The sequence below is a fragment of the Ascaphus truei genome, chromosome 1 (genome assembly GCF_040206685.1).
Source record: "Ascaphus truei isolate aAscTru1 chromosome 1, aAscTru1.hap1, whole genome shotgun sequence".
NCBI classification, from domain to species: domain Eukaryota; kingdom Metazoa; phylum Chordata; class Amphibia; order Anura; family Ascaphidae; genus Ascaphus; species Ascaphus truei.
Window position 1 is genome coordinate 105,623,532 of NC_134483.1, and position 20,557 is coordinate 105,644,088.

At 40.7% G+C, this 20,557-nt stretch overlaps 1 protein-coding gene across 5 annotated transcripts in view; it reads left to right on the top strand.

The window, feature by feature from the left end:
* ADGRV1 (adhesion G protein-coupled receptor V1) overlaps positions 1-20,557 on the top strand; it is a 527,599-nt gene that overhangs the window by 184,623 nt on the left and 322,419 nt on the right. For all 5 annotated transcript variants that reach the window (XM_075593091.1, XM_075593079.1, XM_075593082.1 and 2 more), the window contains 9 exons: positions 1,441-1,703; positions 4,213-4,388; positions 4,699-4,823; positions 5,603-5,784; positions 6,178-6,315; positions 8,124-8,231; positions 13,453-13,705; positions 14,623-14,745; positions 17,231-17,453. In XM_075593091.1, coding sequence (XP_075449206.1) covers positions 1,441-1,703; positions 4,213-4,388; positions 4,699-4,823; positions 5,603-5,784; positions 6,178-6,315; positions 8,124-8,231; positions 13,453-13,705; positions 14,623-14,745; positions 17,231-17,453 — 1,591 coding nt within the window. The remainder of the gene's footprint in view (positions 1-1,440; positions 1,704-4,212; positions 4,389-4,698; positions 4,824-5,602; positions 5,785-6,177; positions 6,316-8,123; positions 8,232-13,452; positions 13,706-14,622; positions 14,746-17,230; positions 17,454-20,557) is intronic.

Below are 20,557 nucleotides of genomic sequence, written 5' to 3' on the forward strand. Positions count from 1 at the left end.
CAGGACAGGTTTTCAGGATATCCCTGCTTCCCCACAAGTGGTTCAATCAGTCCCTGCTGCAGCACAGGGAGCTAAATCAGAATCTCAGTCTTCGGATTGAGCCACTTATGCTGAAGCTGGAATACCCTGAAACCTGACCTATTAAAGGGGGCTGTAGGACTGGAGTTGGGCACCACTGCATTAGGCTGCCAGCATGAAATGGCTCACCGGAGGTGGCAGGAAGAAGCTCCCACCCGCAGCTGCAACGTCTCTGCTTGCCGTCTACCAGGAAGAGAAAGGCAAAGATACGGCCCCCTTTATATCCGCACTCTCCCGGCTCTCCTCCGAGCTGTACATACAGATGTAGCAGACATTATTGCACAACAGTGTTACTGCTTGTGTGAGTTATATTGTGCAATTTGTCATGGCTTTGAGAGGTCGCATTAACACACGTATAGGCATCGTAGACTCCTGTGTATTCTTTTTTTATATACTGTAGGTATTGATGTAGGTGGTCTGCAGAGCTGAGCCCCACTAATTTCAGATCTGGGATAGCCGCAGTGACTACAATACTTAAGGATATTTAACAAACAAAAATATGTGAGAAACACAAAAATACTGGACGATTTCACAAAGTTATTTTGTTATCTTGGTTAAAATGTGGAAATGTGTACACACATTGCGTGTCGATTCCTCTGTGGTATAAGCGCACTAATGCCGGATCCACATCATATAATTCATCATATATATAACTCCATAGCACTGGTACCGGGGGTTTCTGTAGTAATGTCCAGTATTGTAGTGGTATACAGTCCTTAACGAGACCTACATTCCCTGAAGGGGCAGGGCAATGAGAATTAACCCACTACTCTACCCCTCATTGGGATAATCCCTGGACCTCCATGGACCACACAGATGATGCAATATTGTATAAGGATTATTTACTCACATCTCTGGAGTACTCCCCTCCTGTGCTGATCCTGAGGCGTGCTGCCACTAGTAGAAAGTCCAATGCAATATCCAGAAGAATGTAGCGCACCGCCAAAGAGAGTGGGTCAAAAAAAGTTAGTAAAACCCTTTGTGTGTCTAGTATACTCCTTGATAAAGTGCATTACGCACAAAACATGTAGGAGGTTTTTACACTTCTGTATATGATGGACGAATAAAGAATATTTTCACTAACTTTTTTTGACCCACTCTCTTTGGCGGTACACATTGCGTGTCCTTTGCAATACATTTAACAGGAATAGATGGTGTGCTTTTCATATTAGTATTCAAAATAACTTAATGTGAAATTATGTCATTTTCTTGTTTCATATTAAATTGTATCATATTTTGCGATTATTCTCTGATGCACATCTGAGATTGCCATTATTAGGCAATGGTTTTAATACAGATGTTGGAGTATCTATAAGATGCACTTACAGCTTTAATAACTTACATATTTTTCTTTTGTAACAGCCACCGTTACTATCCTTGCCAATGATGAAGGTCATGGAATACTATCATTTAATAACAGTGAGCACTTCTATCTGAGGGAGCCAACTGCCCTGTACTTGACTGAAAGTGTTGCTGTGTTGTATATTGTCCGAGATCCCCCTCAAGGAATATTTGGTACTGTGACAGTTCAGTACCTGGTCACAGGAGAAAATGCCTCTGATGCAGCTGGGGATCTGAGTCCAGTACAAGGATATGTGATACTGGAAGAAGGTGTGAGGTTCAAGGTAACATTTAGAATAGCACATGGACCTGTTGGATCATAAAACGTGTTAGGAGGTTGTCTGTGAAGTGACTTTTTTTTCCTTTTAAATTAGAATATATTTTTTTAAAGTCCATGGGTTCTCAGGAGATTTCTGTTTAAAAAGTATAAAACAATACATTAAAGCTGCAGTTTAGTCAATATCCTGCATGTGGTTTTTTTTTAATAAATCAGTTCTGTAGTAAGAAAAAAATATATATGCATTTTCTGTTTTTAAAAAAACAACTTTGAAAGACCAATTTTCTTGTATTCTATTTTAACAAGCATTTGCTAAGGCACTGCCCCTCATGTCCTGTCACAATCCTTGGCACACCCCTTTGTCAGCCCTGCCCTCCCTCTTGCACATGTCAGTGCAGGAGTGCTCATGAATATTCATGAGCTTCCACTGACTGACAGAAGCAGATGAAAAACATATGCCATATCTAAAGATGTCGCCAAATTTCACCGATCAATACATGGAGAACGAATTGACTGGCAGCTATACAATTCTTTAGGTAATTAGAGATTGCCCACATGAAACTATTGAATTAAAAAAAAAAAAAAAAAAAGACTGAATTGCAGCTTTAAACTCCTAAACAAATTTTTCAATTAATTTCATACATCTGCAAAGTGATATGGGTATTTTCCCAGTTTTTTACATTTATATATTGGTGTATAACGCATACAGACTACACATTATGTATTGTATAAAGTTAAGAACAGATTAAACAAAATGTAACCAGCTTGTGTATACTTGGCTGTAATCCTTTTCCAACCTACAGTACATGGCTATAAATATTTTCTGAGTGTGGGTATTATTCATAATTGAGGATTACCTACAGCTGCGATAAATCTCATGTTAAAACTTGAATTAAATCTAGTGATTCTTAACGCAATCACATTTTGAATAACTTCAAATCTGAATTTCACCAACATCAAAGTTTGTTCGGAAGTTCGAGTCGATTTGTTTTTCTTATTTGTTATTTATTTTTAAATAAAACCGGGCAATCCTTTGAAGAAATATTTTTAAAAAAAAATTCAAAGTTTGGAACATTTTTCCGTCATTTTTGACATAACCACTTGAGTTCTGGCAAAAACAAAAACAGGACTGAAACGTCGATCTGTCGATAAATTACTCACTACAGCAAGAACATGTGAATGTGGCATTTTTCTCGTTTCTAAACCAAAACATCCTTTTCTTTTAACACCATTTTTTTTTTAGAATCAATGGCTAGTACTGTAGGGAAGGGATGGGGGGGGGGGCTGGGTTATGGGGGTAAGTGCCCTGGAGAGGGAGGTTAGGGCACCCATGAGGTTTAAGGGGGGTGGTTTACCCCTTGTATGTCATAGCGGCTGTACATAGCGGGTAGTTAGGGTGTTTTGAATAGCCCCTTTACTACCTTAGTAACCATGAAAGCATGTCCTCGTGGCCACTGTGGCTTCCAAGTGATTCATTGATTAATTTTAATCAGGAAGGAAGATGCCAGGAATATATTGCATTGTAATAAATACCTGACGTCTTCCTTAGCATATGGCTAACATGACCCAGTGTTACTGCCAGCCAGTGTCGGGGTGTCGTATCATGATGTTAGCTGGCTAACGCTGTGTTACCCATACGCAAATGACTGGCCTAACGCTGTTGTTTTGCATCTATTTTGCTTTGTGGATCACCGTTAAAGTAAGGGAAGCTAACGTGCATTAATTATTTAGGTAACGTGACGTTCGTTGCCCTGATTTAACGGAGCTTTTAAATCTCCCCCTAGTACTAAATATTATACAGCGTGATAACAGCTGAGTGTCTCACACATGCTATTTCTGCTCCGTGAATTGTAAGCCATGCCATGACCTCCAACATCCCAATATATGTAAAATATGTGTTGCAATCTCATATACAGTATAGTAATGCAGTATCGTTAATATGTATACAGAACATGAAGTATGCAGTATCTTGTACATTTTTCCTATGGCTTGATGTCAAAATATCTGCTGTAAATAGATTTTTATATGATTATTATATAGTTTTTGTGGGCATACAAAATACACAGAAGAAAATGCTTTTAGCCATCTTTCAAAATAACGTCCAGATATACAGTACAAGAAAAGGACTTTGTTGACTAAACAGTAACATATGACTTTATGATAGGATGTATTCTGACTGGTTTAAATGCTTCATTCAGTTACTTGGATGCACTATAAACATATAAGTCATTTCAGGAGATGGCAGGAAACAAGAAAATGTCACGTTGGTTTATTCTACGTCTGACACCCGCTAAGGCATTACTGTAGCTGCAACTTTGACAAGACTTATGACCAATTTAATAGTTTACACATTACAGCATGCATGCTGGTGGAATGTTACAAACCTGTACTGTATATGATGTTTGCTAGGCAGAACGTACTACTTTGCATATCCTTTTAAGTATGTTTAAAGATATTTTCCTAACGTACTGTACACAGTTTAGAGTATATTCTGTTATTTGTTTTCCTTTGCCCAGACTCTGGAAATTGGTACAATACTGGATGAAGAACCAGAGATGGATGAACATTTTACTGTCACACTGTCTAACCCTACTGGGGGTGCTAGACTGGGCACAAGAATACAAACAATGATAACTGTGATGCAGAATCAGGCACCAAAAGGACTTTTCAGCATCTTCCCTACAAACAACAGGTAACTGCACAGTGTGAATTATACATTTTATGCTTATTTGCCAAAGTTCAACACACAGTAGTTGGGGAAAAAAAGATTCAAAGCGACGTGGGTCATTAAAAAAAAAAAGACATTATTTTGGTATTTAGTGTTTATATTGTATATACCATCGTCATTTTTTGTTACAAAATAACAGTTTTTACAGTCTTCAAAATGTTCAATTAAAATAATGAAAACTCTGTGAAATGTAGACATTTGTGATAGTTCAGGACAGTTATTTGTTCATGTGCAGTTACCCCTCGTTGTCTCCCACTTTAATCTGCAATTTTAGGACAAGTTCTTTGGCAGTGGAAGAAGGCAATAAGACAGTTTATTTAAAAGTGTCCCGCAACAATGGGCTGAATATGTCTGTGAGCGTGGAGTGGGAGACCCTGTCAGGAACTGCCTTGGGAATAAGTATGATATATTATTATTATTATTATTAGGTAAAATTGTGCTTTTATACAGTATACATTTGAATAAATGTGCCTTCATAACTCATACTTATTGATTTACATTTTGCAATCCTTTTTTTAAATATAATTATATCAAAAGCATAATCATTGTGAAAAAAAACAAAAAACTGAAGATTAATAAATATAAATTTCCTGGTCCTCTTCTATAGGCGATATATGATATTACTGTTCCAGAGGATTAAATGCATTCTGCCAAAAACAGTAACTCTTTTTTCCCTGATGTTAACGTATATCTACCAAACGAATGTCTGTACATGCAAAAGTTACGTCCTCATTAGCATAGCCTTAACATTACATTATTGTAGAATAACATTACCTTATCTTCCAATAATGTGTTGTACAGTTTGTCTTAGAATTACTTGTATCCAGGACCCTGAAATCGGGCTTTTGCTGGTGACGATAGGGAGACAGGAGAGATACCGGTCAACATACCTGAGATATCTTGGAAATACTTTGCATATTCAAACTAGCTTATTTCCCAGGTATCCCTCCACGAGTTGTATACAAGTGTGTTTTGGGAGGTATGTTAGTCAATGGATACTCTACTAAATAGGACTCTCTCTATTTCCCTCTCCCCGCTCTCCTTCTGTCTACACTATTTAAGGATCCCCATAGTCTTAAAGTCGTCCTTTATAGATAAATGATGTTAAAGACAATATTAATATGGTAAAGCTATTACAATATACATGGATTAAACGTATATTTGCTGTGCTTTTTCAGAGGGTCCAATCAGTGTGCTGTCTGTGCTGCAAAGCTTTCCCAGGGAAGCAGCTTCTTGCTGGTGTTTCTTCACTTACGCTGACACTGCGTACGGTGTTTTGCTAAGGACGTCAATAATCACTTCTTCGTCAAAGCCAATTTCCACACTTTATGAATGGCGTGGAGTATTTGTACCCATTAAGGTATATTTTAAAAAAACTAGAAGCTTATTTTATCATCAATATTGTATTCTTTATCATTATTATTTTGTATTGTTTGAGAACTTCAGTGACCAGGAAATGTGTTTTAGACTTATTCAGTACTCTAGGGGTTAATTAAATTAATTTAATTCAAGAGCTAACTGAAGATTCATAACAATTGGGAGTATATTTGTGCAGTATGCCACAAAACGTCTTCAGTTGTTTTTTTACTACCTTAATATAAATATAAAATATAGTGATACACAAAGGTTTTAGCATTTTTAGGAATGTAAATAAGCACACAGGAGTTTGGATACGCAAAAAAACATCTTCTTAACTCAATGTTGTACTGAATTTTATGCTATCTTGCATAACGACTTGTATGTCTTTTCGCAGGACCTTTTAATTGAAAACCCCCTGAACTGTGCAGCTTTTACAATGAATGGCTCACAGTTTCTAGTTATTACTCATGGCAACGAGCGTCCTTCCAATAACAGCTTGTACGCATTCACACTCAAGCATGGATTGTCTTTGGTAAACATATTTATATCTATATATATAAAACTGAAATGTCAGGATGTTTGTCTGTGGGTTTGTGTTCGCTCTCATTGACTGTCATTGGCTGTCAAGCTCTCCCATTGGCTGACTGCAGGATGGGCCTTGGCTGTCATTGGCTCTCATTGCATGACTACGGGGTGGGCCTTGGCTCTCATTGGCTCTCGCGGCCTCTGAGTGCAAGACAGGGTGACGTCATTATATACACAGTCATTCTCCACCAGGGCTCCGTGGAGCAGTCCCAGGGGTTCCGCCTGGCCGCCCGCACTCACTGCTGCCCCTGGCTCTCCCCCCTCCGCACTCCCCCCTCCCTCTCCTAGGAGCATGCATGCAGTCCTTGCTGACTCAAGCTTCCTGCTGCCTGAGGTGTGGGATGGCAGAGGGAGATGTCCTGTGAGCTACGGGGGGAGGAGGGTGGGGGGAGAGGGTGATCCATGGTGTCGGCGGAGAGGAGGAGAGCTTCTGCTTCTGAACTTTGCATGTGAGCTATGGGGGGAGGGCGTGGGAGGAGAGGCTGCTTCTGCTTGCATGAGTGTGAGTGGCAGTGTGTGTGTGACAGTTTGTGTATGTGTGTGACAGTGTGTGTGTGTGTGTCTGAGTGACAGTGTGTGTGTGTGTCTGAGTGACAGTGTGTGTGTGTGAGAGAGAGTGTGTGTGAGAGAGTGTGTGTGAGAGAGTGTGTGTGAGAGAGTGTGTGTGAGAGAGTGTGTGTGAGAGAGTGTGTGTGAGAGAGTGTGTGTGAGAGAGTGTGTGTGAGAGAGTGTGTGTGTGAGAGAGTGTGTGTGTGAGAGAGTGTGTGTGTGAGAGAGTGTGTGTGTGAGAGAGTGTGTGTGTGAGAGAGTGTGTGTGTGAGAGAGTGTGTGTGTGAGAGAGTGAGTGAGAGAGAGAGACAGCTTCTTCCGAGAGAGGTAAAAGGGGCCTATGTGAATAGTAATACTCACCAGTATCATTGTTCTCAGTGTATCTACAGTATATCATTGCCAGATATGTGTTATCTACATCTTACCTTCCTATTGAGCCTTTGACCAGAAGTCACCTCCAATGTAGAGTAAAGTACATGGTATGATGTAATGTGAATTAGGCCTATTGACTAAAAAACTTACATCTGTATTTTACTTATCCATTAAGATTGCACATCGGTTGGACGTTGATAACTACATGTTTCTCATTATTTTCTTTCATTTTCTCTGTGTATTTTCTTCTTGTGCAATCTAATATACAGATGCAGCCACGCGTATCCGAACACTTGCCTAGGAAAATCTGGGGCAATACCCCAGTAATGCTGCAACATTTCTGTGACATTTCTGCAGATGGACTAATGGCCCATCGGATTAACACAGCGGGGGTCCCTGACAGTCCCATGCAAACTGAATGAGACTGCCAGGGACCCACGCTGTGTTAATCCGATGGGCCATTAGTCTGTTTGCAGAAATGTCACAGAAATGTTGCAGCATTATTGGGAGATTGCCCCAGATTTTCAAAGGCAAGTGTTCGGATACTCGTGGCTGCATCTGTATGATCATTTGATTCTACATCTATTTCCTTTCCTGCTTCCTATTGTTATACTGGCTTCTTTGTCTATGTCCCCTTGTTTCTTGATCTCCAATAAAGAAACCAAGAAATCATTCATAAATTGCTGTAGAATGGAAATGTGACATGGGTGCTTTTCAAATGCTTAAAGGAAAGGATGACATTGACATTGTTGCTAACTTAAACTGTTATCAGCATGAGATTTTAAATTTATTTTGTTTTTGTACTGATAATTTTTATTTTTTTGGCGATTCTAGAAACAGACTTTAACAGTTCCAGAAACCAGCAGTGTCAAACATTTCTCAACAAGAAATCAAGATTATTTGATAATTGCAAGTTATGTGAAAGCTCCAGAAAGCTCTCAGGTTAGACTTTACAGTCATCTGATTATCAGCTTCATGATTTGATTTGTTCTTTGTGAGCCATATACTGTAGTTAGATATAGATGACCAGCGCATCAGAAATAGATCGAGTCCTTTTCATAAAGTATAAGTCTCCGCTTGGACCATTCCACTGTATAGGGCAGGGGTCATCAAACTCTTAGTCCAAAAGAGCCAAATATGATTAGCACAACGATTTAGAATTTTTCAAAGAGCCATAAATATATTTTTACAAGTACGGTTGATTAACCGTCATCACATCAGGCTGTCCCCCCATCATTATTCCCCCCCATCACATCAGGCTGCCCCCTCATCACATCAGGCTGCCCCCACATCACATCAGGCAGTCCCCCCCCCCCCCCCCCCAGGGCCGCCAACAGAAATCATGGGGCTCGGGACAAATGAAAGGAGCAGCCCCCCCCCCGAACCCATAGTGTACCCCCCCGAACCCATAGCACACCTACCATGAAAAAATATATTTTAGCGCGCAACTTTTACTTAACTGTTTTCTTATTGTGATACAGAAAAAAACATTACTATGCAACCTATTTATTTTGATATTTTCAACAAAAGACATGTGACTGCCTGCCTGGGTGGCTGAGTGGGTGGGTGAATGACAGTAGAATGACAGTTGGGTGAATGAAGGTGGGTGGGTGAATGATGGTTGTTTGACGGTTGGTGAATGACAGTGGGTGGGTGGGTGGGTGGGTGGGTGGGTGAATGATGATGGGTGGGTGAATGGGAGATGGTGACTGGGTGAATGACAGTGGGTGGGTGAATGGGAGACAGTGACTGGGTGAATGATGGTGGGTGGGTGAATGATGGTGGGTGGGTGGTTGAATGACGGTTGACAGTGACTGGGTGGGTGGGTGACAGTGACTTGGTGGGTGGGAGACAGTGACTGGGTGGGTTGGTGGGTGGGTGGGAGACAGTGACAGGGTGGGTTGGTGGGTGAGTGGGAGACAGTGACTGGGTGGGTTGTGGGAGACAGTGACCATTGACAGTGACTGACTGGGTGGGAGACAGTGACTGGGTGGGTGGGTGGGACACAGTGACTTAGACTGGGTGGGTGGTTGGGTGGGAGACAGTGACTGGGTGGGTGGGTGGTAGACAGTGACCATTGACAGTGACTGGGTGGGTGGGAGACAGTGACTGGGTGAGTGGGTGGTAGACAGTGACTGGGTGTGTGGGTGGAAGACGGTGACTCAGACGGTGACTAGGTGGGTGGGTGGGAGATGGTGACTGGGTGGGTGGGAGACGGTGATGACGGTGACTGGGTGGGAGACAGTGACTCAGACAGTGACTGGGTGGGTGGGTGGAAGACATTGACTGGTTGGGTGGGTGGAAGACAGTGACTGGGTGGGTGGGAAACAGTGACTTGACAGTAACTGAGTAGGTGGGAGACAGTGACCTTAGACAGTGACACAGTGACTGGGTGGGTGGGTGGGTTGACAGTGAGACAGTGACTTAGACAGTGAGACAGTGACTGGGTGACTTTGGGAGACAGTGAGACAGTGACTTAGACAGTGAGACAGTGACTGGGTGGGTGTGTGGGAGACAGTGAGACAGTGACTTTAGACAGTGAGACAGTGACTGGGTGGGTAGGTGGGAGACAGTGACTTAGACAGTGAGACAGTGACTTAGACAGTGAGACAGTGACTTAGACAGTGAGACAGTGACTAGACAGTGAGACAGTGACTGGGTGGGTGGGTGGGAGACAGTGAGACAGTGACTGGGTGGGTGGGTGGGAGACAGTGAGACAGTGACTGGGTGGGTGGGAGACAGTGAAACGTGACTGGGTGGGTGGGAGACAGTGAGACAGTGACTGGGTGGGTGACAGTGACTGGGTGGGTGACAGTGAGACAGTGACTGGGTGGGTGACAGTGACTGGGTGACAGTGACTGGGTGACAGTGACTTACCTTGACCGGGTGGGTGCAGCTTGCCGCCGGATTCTTTCCCCTCCTGCCCCCGATATCCCTGCGGCAGCTGCCCGGGAGGGGAGGTGGGCTTGGGGGTGCGGGAGGTGGGCTCGGGGGGGGGGGAGTGTTACGGGAGGTGGGCTCCTGGGGGGGGGCACAGGAGATGGGCTCGGGGGGAGCGCGGGAATCTGGCTCGGGGGGAATGCGGGAATCTGGCTCGGGGGGAGCACGGGAAGCTGGCCTAAGGGGGAAGCAGGCCGCAGGATTAGCTGGTACTTCCCCCTCCGTCCCACGTTGAGAGTGGGGGGGGGGAGAGGCCGCCGTAGGAGGAGCTGGTACTTCCCCCTCTGTCCCACGTTGGGAACGGGGGGTGGGGGGGAGGGGCCGCCGCAGGAGGAGCTGGTACTTCCCCCTCTGTCCCACGTTTTTTTGCGGCCCTGACCTGCGCATGCGCGCCGGGACCTGCGCGCCGGGACCGCTGGGGAATCGCCGCCATTTTTCGCCACACACTTGCTTCTCTGCCGCCCATGCGCTTGCTCCCGCATCGCGCCTGCCCCGCAATTCCTGAGAAGAGCCGCACGGACGTGCCCCAAGATCCGCAAGTGGCTCGCGAGCCGCGGTTTGACGACACCTGGTATAGGGTATTAGTACAGCATTCCTGGCAGGAGATAGGGGACTAGTACCTAGTGCTCACTAGCACACATATGTAGTACAGATAATGTCCCATACAAAGCTGATGAATATATAAACCCACAGGAGTAACTCACTGTTGTAGTTCCCAGGTCCTCAGTGCGGTCCAAATGCGGTTCCAGACGTATGCTTATATATATATATATATATATATATATATATATACTGTAGTTAACCGTAACCTTATAATCCTTTCTGAAACACAATTGACTGTTTATATGGTAACGATATAATATAATGCTTCATGCTGGGGAACCATCATTATGTCATATTTTTCTTGCTCATGTTTTTAATACTGTCTTCCTTTAAGAATGAGATGTTTGCATGTATAATATTTCTACAAATACTAAAATAATAAAGGCACATTCGTTTGACAGGCAAGTTCTAATTGCATTGCAGAGGGAGGGACTCTAAATTCCCACAAACCACCAGGTATTCAACAGATATGCTATAATACGTTAATGTGTTGTTCCGGCCTCACCAGCAACTCCAAACTCTCCAGAGATTGAACTAATAAATGGTGCTGTGGAGGCCTCCACTTGGTTGTACTTCAAGGGAAAATGTTAATAAAAATGTGTATGACTCAAATATACTGTAGTACAACCAACACTTTTCAGGAAAGAATATGTATTGTATTGTATTGTATTGTATGTCTTTATTTATATAGCGCCATTAATGGACATAGCGCTTCAGAGTAGTAATACATGTGGTAATCAAATAAATAACAGATAATATAAATAACAGATCATGGGAATAAGTGCTTCAGACATAAAAGTAACATTAAGGAAGAGGAGTCCCTGCTATGTAGACTTATAATACATTTTGTATCAACCTATTGCAGTCAAACAGGGTAAGAATTCAATGCATATTATAATCAGCAGAAGTCAACTTATTTGCCAATAATCGAATTTGCTGCGAATAAAGCGTTTATTCGCATGCACACACTTTCGCGGCTAGATTTTTCTTAGAATATATACAATACTACCAGCGGCCACTATTCGAGAGATAATTAGAGAGAGAGAGACTATTCTTAATAGGTATCTCTAGATTAGATACATACCTGGGATATATGCTAATCGGATATGCAAATAACAGCAAAATTACAATTTTAACAACATCTTCTCATGAAAATATTAATCCTCAAATCGAATATTAACAAAAACACTGCAAATCATTTGCGGGGTGAATTTTGACATATGTGACCACCTCTAATAATCAGAACTATGCAAAAAGCTGCATTCAGTCGGCTATGGGTCATTTTGCAGGCTGAATACAGTATGTACTGACAAAGATACCACATCGGCATATGTAGGCTGTGTCAGTGATCTGCAAGTAAGAATAGTGCACTGAAGAATCGGCCACAAAGAAAGAAATATGAATAAACAATGTATCAGAGTTACTAAAGTTTATGCTGTAAAGCAGGTGTGGGGAACGTCAGGCCCGACCCTCGAAATCATTTGGTCTGGCCTGCTAAGGCAACTGCTATAACCGGGGTCGCGCTAATTTTTTTTTAAATGGCCGCCGCGCGCCCGATCGGGAGGAGGGAGGTGGTGTGGGGCGCCGGCAGCCCTACACGATCCCCAGCAGCCACCGTACTAGCCCCAGCAATCCCCCAGCAGCCATCGTACTTCCCCCGCAGCAGTCCCCGCACTTCCCCCATGCTTCTTTAGCAGTTCCCCCCGCACTTACCCCAGCATCCGTCCTACACGATCCCCCAGCAGCAGCAGCAGCAGCAGCAGCAACTTCCAGAGGTACTGTAGGGGGGGGGCGGGGTTCTGTGTGCCTACATGACTGCTGTGTGCCTGCCGTGTGCCTGCCTGTGTCTGTATGGCCCGCGAACCATGTTATAAATATCCAAATGGCCCTTGGCAGAAAAAAGGTTCCCCAGCCCTGCTGTAAAGATAGCTTATGTTAAAATGTATACTAGGTTACTTAAATGCTTCATGGAAGAACTGGTATTGAAATATGATTTGGTATGTGGGTGCCTGGCACCAGTGATATTAAGTGACATTCAGACAAAAGCAAATCAAGGAAGGTCTGTTTATTCCCACCAGTAGATAGCACAGTGTTTAGCGTATTGTATCATATTGTATATATATATATATATATATATATATATATATATATGTATCATATTGTATATATATATATATATATATATGTATATATATATATGTATATATATATATATGTATATATATATATATATATCAGAGATGTATTGGGGTAAAGGAGTCTGCCCCCTAAACATTGACAGAAGTACAAGGAAGCACTCTTTTTTTAAAGAGATTTTTAGAACAGTTAGTGCATATTCAGTGGGTCAGGTGGTTATTTTACAACGTTTAACTTGGTTGCCATGTACTGTAAGTGAGAATGTGTCCTTTATTGTATGCTATAGTTAAAGTGGAATCATCTATTTTTCACAAATGTTCGACAACAAATATAAATTATTTAAAGTATTTATTTTTCGGTAAGATTAATTGCACTATAACAATACTGTATAAAGCATTATACCAACGGTTCAAATAAGTAATGTATTACAATGTAAAAATATATTATATTTAATCGCGAAAGTTAACAAAAACATTTTTACCAGGTTTTCAAATGGAGCAATGGTATTTTTACATTGCATCAAAAACTCCCAAGCAGTGGGGCTTCAGGCTTAACCATGTTTACCCGAGGAGAAATTATTTACATGGTCATGTCCCTTACAAGTTCTACTCAAAATTCCTTGGTGTACACATGGTCCAATGATCAGTTTGGAAACCCCCAAGAAGTGTTGGTCAATGGAGCAATGAGTGTGGAATCCTTGACTTCTGGCGCCGACATCTACATCATGTTTTCAGAAGGTACACATACAGTATTAGCCTTAATGTTATACATCCTGGGCTCTCATACCTGTGTTCAGGTACCTCCAGCCACATCAGATTTAAGGAAAAATGAATGCATTTGGAAATTCTTAAATCTAACTAAATCACGGGCAGGGTCCACGTTACCTCTTTCTATCTGTTTGTATCAGTGTGTCCATATTAGTACTTGCATGTAACTCTGTTTATGTAATGATCAAATCTCTGTATCCCCATTATACCACGCTACGGAATATGTTACAAATAAACAATAATAATAATCATGATATAACACAGATAATGGTACCATTACTGTATGTACACAGGAATTTAGCATAATGAGTTATTGCCCCAACATGCTAACGAGAAGAACTGACACACTGATGCACACTTTTGTTTCTCCAGCTTAAAGGCAGTGTTCTTTCCATTCATCTACAGTATGCTTAAGATCTAGCAAGAACTATAGCAAACTATCTAAATTATAAGGTGCATTACAGCAGTATTAGCTCAATCAGAACAGATTGCAGAGCTTTGTAAATGTGTCTACTATTGTGCAGTTTTATAGCTGTGTAAAACAAAATGAGACCATATTTTTATTGTATTATTATTTGCGTACAGTATACAGTATATGTATTGATGTATATCTTTATTTATATGGTGCCATCCATGCACAGTACATAGCACTAATGGAAATAAGCACTTCAGACATAAAACAGGAAAATTAGTCTCTGCCCTGAAAGGCTTACAATCTCAGTATAACTATAGGATATTATGTTTTATTATATAATACAGGGGATACATGGCATATTTTCAGATTTTAGTTTGTTTCGCAATAGATGTACTGTATCTGTATCATCATTGGTTTTAGACACTGTAGCTTTATGCATGTGATGTCTTACATGCACTTTTCTCTTTTGCAGCACTAAGCCCTTCCGTTAAAATGTATGTGTGGGAGTCAGGACAAGTGTTCTTAAAACATTTTCAATCCATCCCCTTTGAAGCTGCCAACAATATCCATGCCTTTATACCTGCATCTGGTCTAGGTAAGATTTATGTTTAAGCTGAGTGCGGTAAGCTTTATGTCTGGACTGGGCTAGGTAAGCTTTAAATTAGTACACTTGCATGACTTATTTTTTATTTAACTACTGCTGACTGGTGAGCATTGGCATTACTCATGCTTTATAGTTTTCTAACAAGTATTTCCATTATATGCACCACATAGTGTATTTATTGATTAATGTTCATTATCTATTTGTAAATGTATAGCTCATGTACAGACGACAGTCAAGAAGAAAATTTTGTTAGGTTAAAACATTTTCTACAATTTAAATGCATGTATACAAAGAACAGCATCAATGCGTACATTTAAGCTTTTTGAGTATGGATACTGTAGATTGCCACTTGACTTGATTATCCGGAGATGTCCATCCAGATCAGATTTGGAAAGCAACAACTGTCTGTCTCACCCATTTTAATATAAGTTCTTGCTTTTACATAAACCATTGCAATCATATGACTATGTGACCTTACGTGCTAGTTAACCTGCAGCATCTAAGATGAAGCATTAATAGTACCAGTGTGTTAAATCTTCCCACAAAATACAATTATTTCCCACATTCCAAATCCCCCCAGAAAAGGGGGATGTACACTTTATGTCCCTGAAGAAATCAGCCTGTGTATGTATGCTAAATATTGTTTGGACTGAAATAAGTAAATACAATAAGCCAATTTCTACATAGTAAAATGGAAGAATGATAATTTTAGGTTAAATCACTGTAATGTTTTTCAGCTACACAGGAGGAGAAAAAAAAGCTTAGAAAGTACTAACCTTTTCCTTAGTAAAATGAATTTACTGTGCACTACAAAGTCATTTGTTGAAGTTTTTGTAACTGTGAAATTGTTAAGTAATATATCATGCATCTATTAAGCCCCAAACTGGAACACTATAAATATATTATGGACATGCAGGAGAATGGCAGTTGTAGGATAGAGGCTAAAACATGACACTGCACCCTCTGTATTATGAGAAATAGTTTAGGTTATTGTTCTGCAATAACATTAAAATATCAATAGATGCATTTAACTATTTCCCTGCCAGATGAACAAGCTAAGCATTTTGTTACATTGTAATCCATAGCAAGTACTTCTGGCAGCAAGGGAGTTTAATAATAATGGGGGGAGATTCATCAAGGACTGGTACAGAATAGCGCATGACTTGAATGGGATAATGAAAGGAAGCAAAAAGTGCACTGAGGAGTAGTTTGCATAAAGTTGTTTGTATTCATTTAAGAAATCCCTCTCTAAAGGACTACATGTAAAAACATTAAAACATGAAATACATAGCGAAGCTTACATATGTGTAAATTGGATATGGAAGGCGCAGACCGGGAGACCTGGATACACTGGCGATGGGGGATGTTGCAATGGGCGCAGACCACGAACACAATCAGCTGTGTAAGGTCTTTAAACTTCTCAACACTGCTACGCAGCCCAACCAATCAGAACATGAGGCCACGTGAGGTTGCGGCACGCGCTACAATTGACTGGGCTGCGTACCGGTGCAGAGAAGTTTACAGACCTTAGATAGCTGATGGTGTTCGTGGACCGGACCCATTGCAACCTCACCCATCGCCACTGTATCCAGGTCTCCCGGTCTGCGCCTTCAATATCGAATTTGCACATATGTAAGTTTCGCTATGTATTTTATGTTTGAATGTTTTTACATGCTGTCCTTTAGAGGACTTTCTTAAATTAATACAAACAACTTTATGCAAACTATTCCTCAGTGCGCTTTTTGTTTTCTTTCATCATCTGTCTCTGTGAGTTACCTTCTGGGAACTCACAGTATTAGGAGCAATTGAAGACCTCCTGCGGACAGCAACACGGGGATTACAGTTTTTCACTACGTTTATATGGGACAGCACGAGTGCGGATATCCATATCTATTTATTTGGCTTGTATGGGAGTCAACGCCGAATCAGGTGCGCTAACATGGAACCGGCACTTGACGAATCTGCCACATTGTGTATTATACTATAGTGCCGCCGAGTATTCTGAAACAAATCTGGGGCAATCACCAACAAGACCCAGGTACATGCTGTGTATATGCTGGGTACATGCTGGGTACATGCTGGGTACATGCTGCAACATTTCCCTGACATTTCTGCAGACAGGCTAATGGCCCATCAGATTAACAGTGGGGTCCCTGGCAGTCCCATTCAAACTGAGTGGGACTGCCAGGGACCCCTGCTCTGTTAATCCGATGGGCCATTAGTCTCTGCAGAAATGTCACTGAAATGTTTGCAGCATGTACCCAGCATGTACCTGGATCTTGTTGGTGATAGCCCCAGATTTTCCAAGGCATGTTTAAGGCAAGTTTTAGAATACTCGTCCGCGCACCTGTATGTTGCAGCACTGGCTCTTAGCTGTAAGATACTGTATTACATGGGGTAAGTTATTACATGTCGTTTGTGTGCTTTATAAATTAAGCAACACACTTATGTTATCTTTTTGTCTTCTTGATTTTAGTCCATATTTTAATTGCTGGTGAGAATGTGTCTGCACTGTATTCCTTACACTCCGACAGAGCTCGTTTCTCTCCAGTGCTGTTGGCTGCTGATACTAAACATTGGGCTTCGGTCACAGTAAAGTCACTTAATTCAACCAAAACTATCATTGCTCGGGCCGGAGATTTCAACTCTGAGATCTTTGAGCTAACATCTATCTCCAATCATTCTGACTTTATACCCAGGTAAATGCAAACCTTGTTACTGTACATACTGAAAGGAATAACTTTTATATTTGCTATGAAACATTTTCAACAAAGATAAATATGCATTGTTGAACTAACTAAGATGCAATATATTGACACAAATAATTTTCTACTTGGGTATATGTACAGGGGGGAAAGTCAAAACTGATGCATCTCAGCTGGTTAATCCTCTAATATATATTTCTCTGTCTTTTTTCCATATGGGTTGAAGTATTTTATGCAGTGAAAGCCATGTTACATTTCATGCGATAACATTCTTATTAGACATAATATATATTGTGTAAATTTTTAGACTGGCTAAATATGTACAAATCTGATTCATTGTAGAATAGTGTGGCTGAACCGATCACTATAATTGTAGCCTAAGACTCATATGTGTAGATGTAAAACCTGAAACCAAAGGAGTTAATACGGCTACCAAGTGATAGTCTGTAGAGAAAGACTAGGAGTGGTCCCATAACTGATAAAAGGGGTACACCAAGTTAAAGAAGGTAGGGAGAGAATCAGGATAAGGTTATATTATGGATATCAAGTGTGCAGAGTTTGAAGGAGAGGCGACTGGTCAGCATTATCAAATGGCAACAATGTCTGGTGAGATAATGACGTAGAAATGACCTTGAATTTTAGCAGAAACATAAAAGAAATTGTCAGTGCACTCAAAAGTATTTCTGAATAAAATCTTCAGGTTTTTTTTTATGCATTTGAAATCACAATGACAAAAAAGTATGGGGGGGGAGAAACCAAGTAGGGGTGCCAAAAAGTCAGCCTGTACAGGAACACGTCTTAAATAGACGGATCCTGTGGATAAGCCACACCCATTTAACAAAAACAGAGTATAAGAAAACCAGCAGCAAAAGACGCATAAAAACAATTCACCCCTCGCGCGCCATAGAATGAGTTCCTTTTATAAGATTTGGGAGCCTTGGATAAATGTCTAAAGGTCAGGAGTTCTAGGAAAGGGCTTTTGACTCGGATTAAACCATCCAAATAAATCTTCAGGGAATAGCCGACTAGCGGTTGCTGTTAAACGTGCCCCCCTAAAGCCACCACTATTCATCTGCAAATGTGTAGAGATTATCCATTGATGTTGATTGGTAGTTGAAAATATTACCCATGCTGTTTTATGTGTTTTGAATTTATAACCGGAATTTTGGGAGTGATGTGATGGTCTCCCCCTCCCCTTTTATGTTACACTGCCCCACACCTTTTTTTCTTTATGTACCCTCTTCCCTATTGAAAACTCAATAAAACTATTCGTGGGGAAAAAAAACAATTCTCAAGAAATTAATCAGATCATCTCTATAGTTAAAACCATTTCATTCAGTTTTCGGTAATTGTATATGTCTTCTCAAAAAACTCTAACGCCATTCCTATACAAGAGAGACAATTTCCCTCTAGGTTGCTTATCTAACTAACAGCCATATTTGTAGTTTATGAACTAGCTTATCCCTAAGAGTAGGTGTTTACCTTAAAATTATCATAGGTAAATGTCCAAAAATAATAGCGTCATGAGATTTTTCCGTTCTTATGATTTGCTTTTTTTTTTTTTTTAAACAATCTCTGCCTGGGATGAATAGTCAAATATAAAATTGAACCTCAATGGTCAAATGCATCTCTTCCTTTACTCAGAGACTTACCTGTCTGTCATTTATCACAGATAAATGATATCCTCTAGATTTCAGCATATCAGTAAAATTCCAGCATAAACACAAGACTCGACCTTAAAGATGGAGTTTTTAACTCCCACCGGTTGTGAACTTTTAAAATGAAGTAGGCAGTTACAAGAACTATATTTTCTAAAGGTTTTTGACCCAATCATGTCGCCATTAAAAATAAAGATCAGATCTGAAAAAAAATCTATTGCTTCACCATCAAAAATCAAAGTTAATGAAGTATTTATACCATTAATACTAATCCAATGCACAAATTGTGCAAAATGATTTTCAGTCATATTCTAACTAATGACGTTAGGAAACATACCTTGCCCATAATTTTATGGTTCTGATGTATGGATTCTGGGTATTATAAATGACGACAAGTTCCCATGCATCCAAAAATGTGCATATGCAGTTGCTACTGCAGTACCCATAGCGGTACCCTGTAGTTGTTGATTGTCAGCATAGCCAGAATCCATACTATCCTTATCCAAAAAATGTCTTACCACCTTAACGCCATCAACATGTCTGATTATTATTTTATAATGAACACACATCAATGGTGACAAATGAATTTGATGGGCACCACTTCAACCGTCTTACTGAAACTGCACCTAATATTATATTTAAGTGATAGCCAGTATCCACCGTTGCCTTGTAAAAGTACTTGTAATTGCGAAACAGCTGTTGGCTGACTTTGGCCACCCCCCATTTGGTGGTTTTCTGTTGTTTCAATAAAGCCTGTAGATTTCATTCAAAAATACTTTGTCGTTAACCACCGCTGTCTTCTTCATTTTGTTTGTATGCAAGTTAAGCCAAGGCTATAGGTTAGAAGGGCAGATCTAGTAAGGAGGAGAGGGTGGAGTTGTTTGATTTTGACCATATATTCAGGAAGAATAAGAGACAGATAGTTTGGGGCTTATCATAGATACCAGAGCTGAAAGGTCATGTCTCAGAAGTAGTGAGGGGAACAGGTTGGTGGTGTAGCAGAGAAATGAGTGGTTTCAAATATATACAGTGATGGTCAGAGAGTGTAACGGGGATGGTGATGATAAACAAAACCTGCCCTACTTTCCATTGCTCCACAATTCATTTGGCAAAGTCTGTGGTTCAAAATATGTTCAGAGGGACTTTTCCCTTTATGGAAAACAGGATGGGTCACTTACAGAATTTCTGGAAGACAGAACAGTTCTGTATGGCCTTACCGCCTAATCCCTCTTCTCAGTATTCCATACATACATGTGGCACACGCATTCCGTGTTGTATGAAGCAGATTTAAACCTTGAAAGCAGAAGGAACTAGTATTCTATTTGTATGGGTTATTTCAGCAAGTATAGAAGTATTATACAAACAATTAATTACCTAATTATACAATTTTAAGGTGCATTAAAGAAAGAAATCCAATGTGCGTTTGCAGCATTTGAGTCC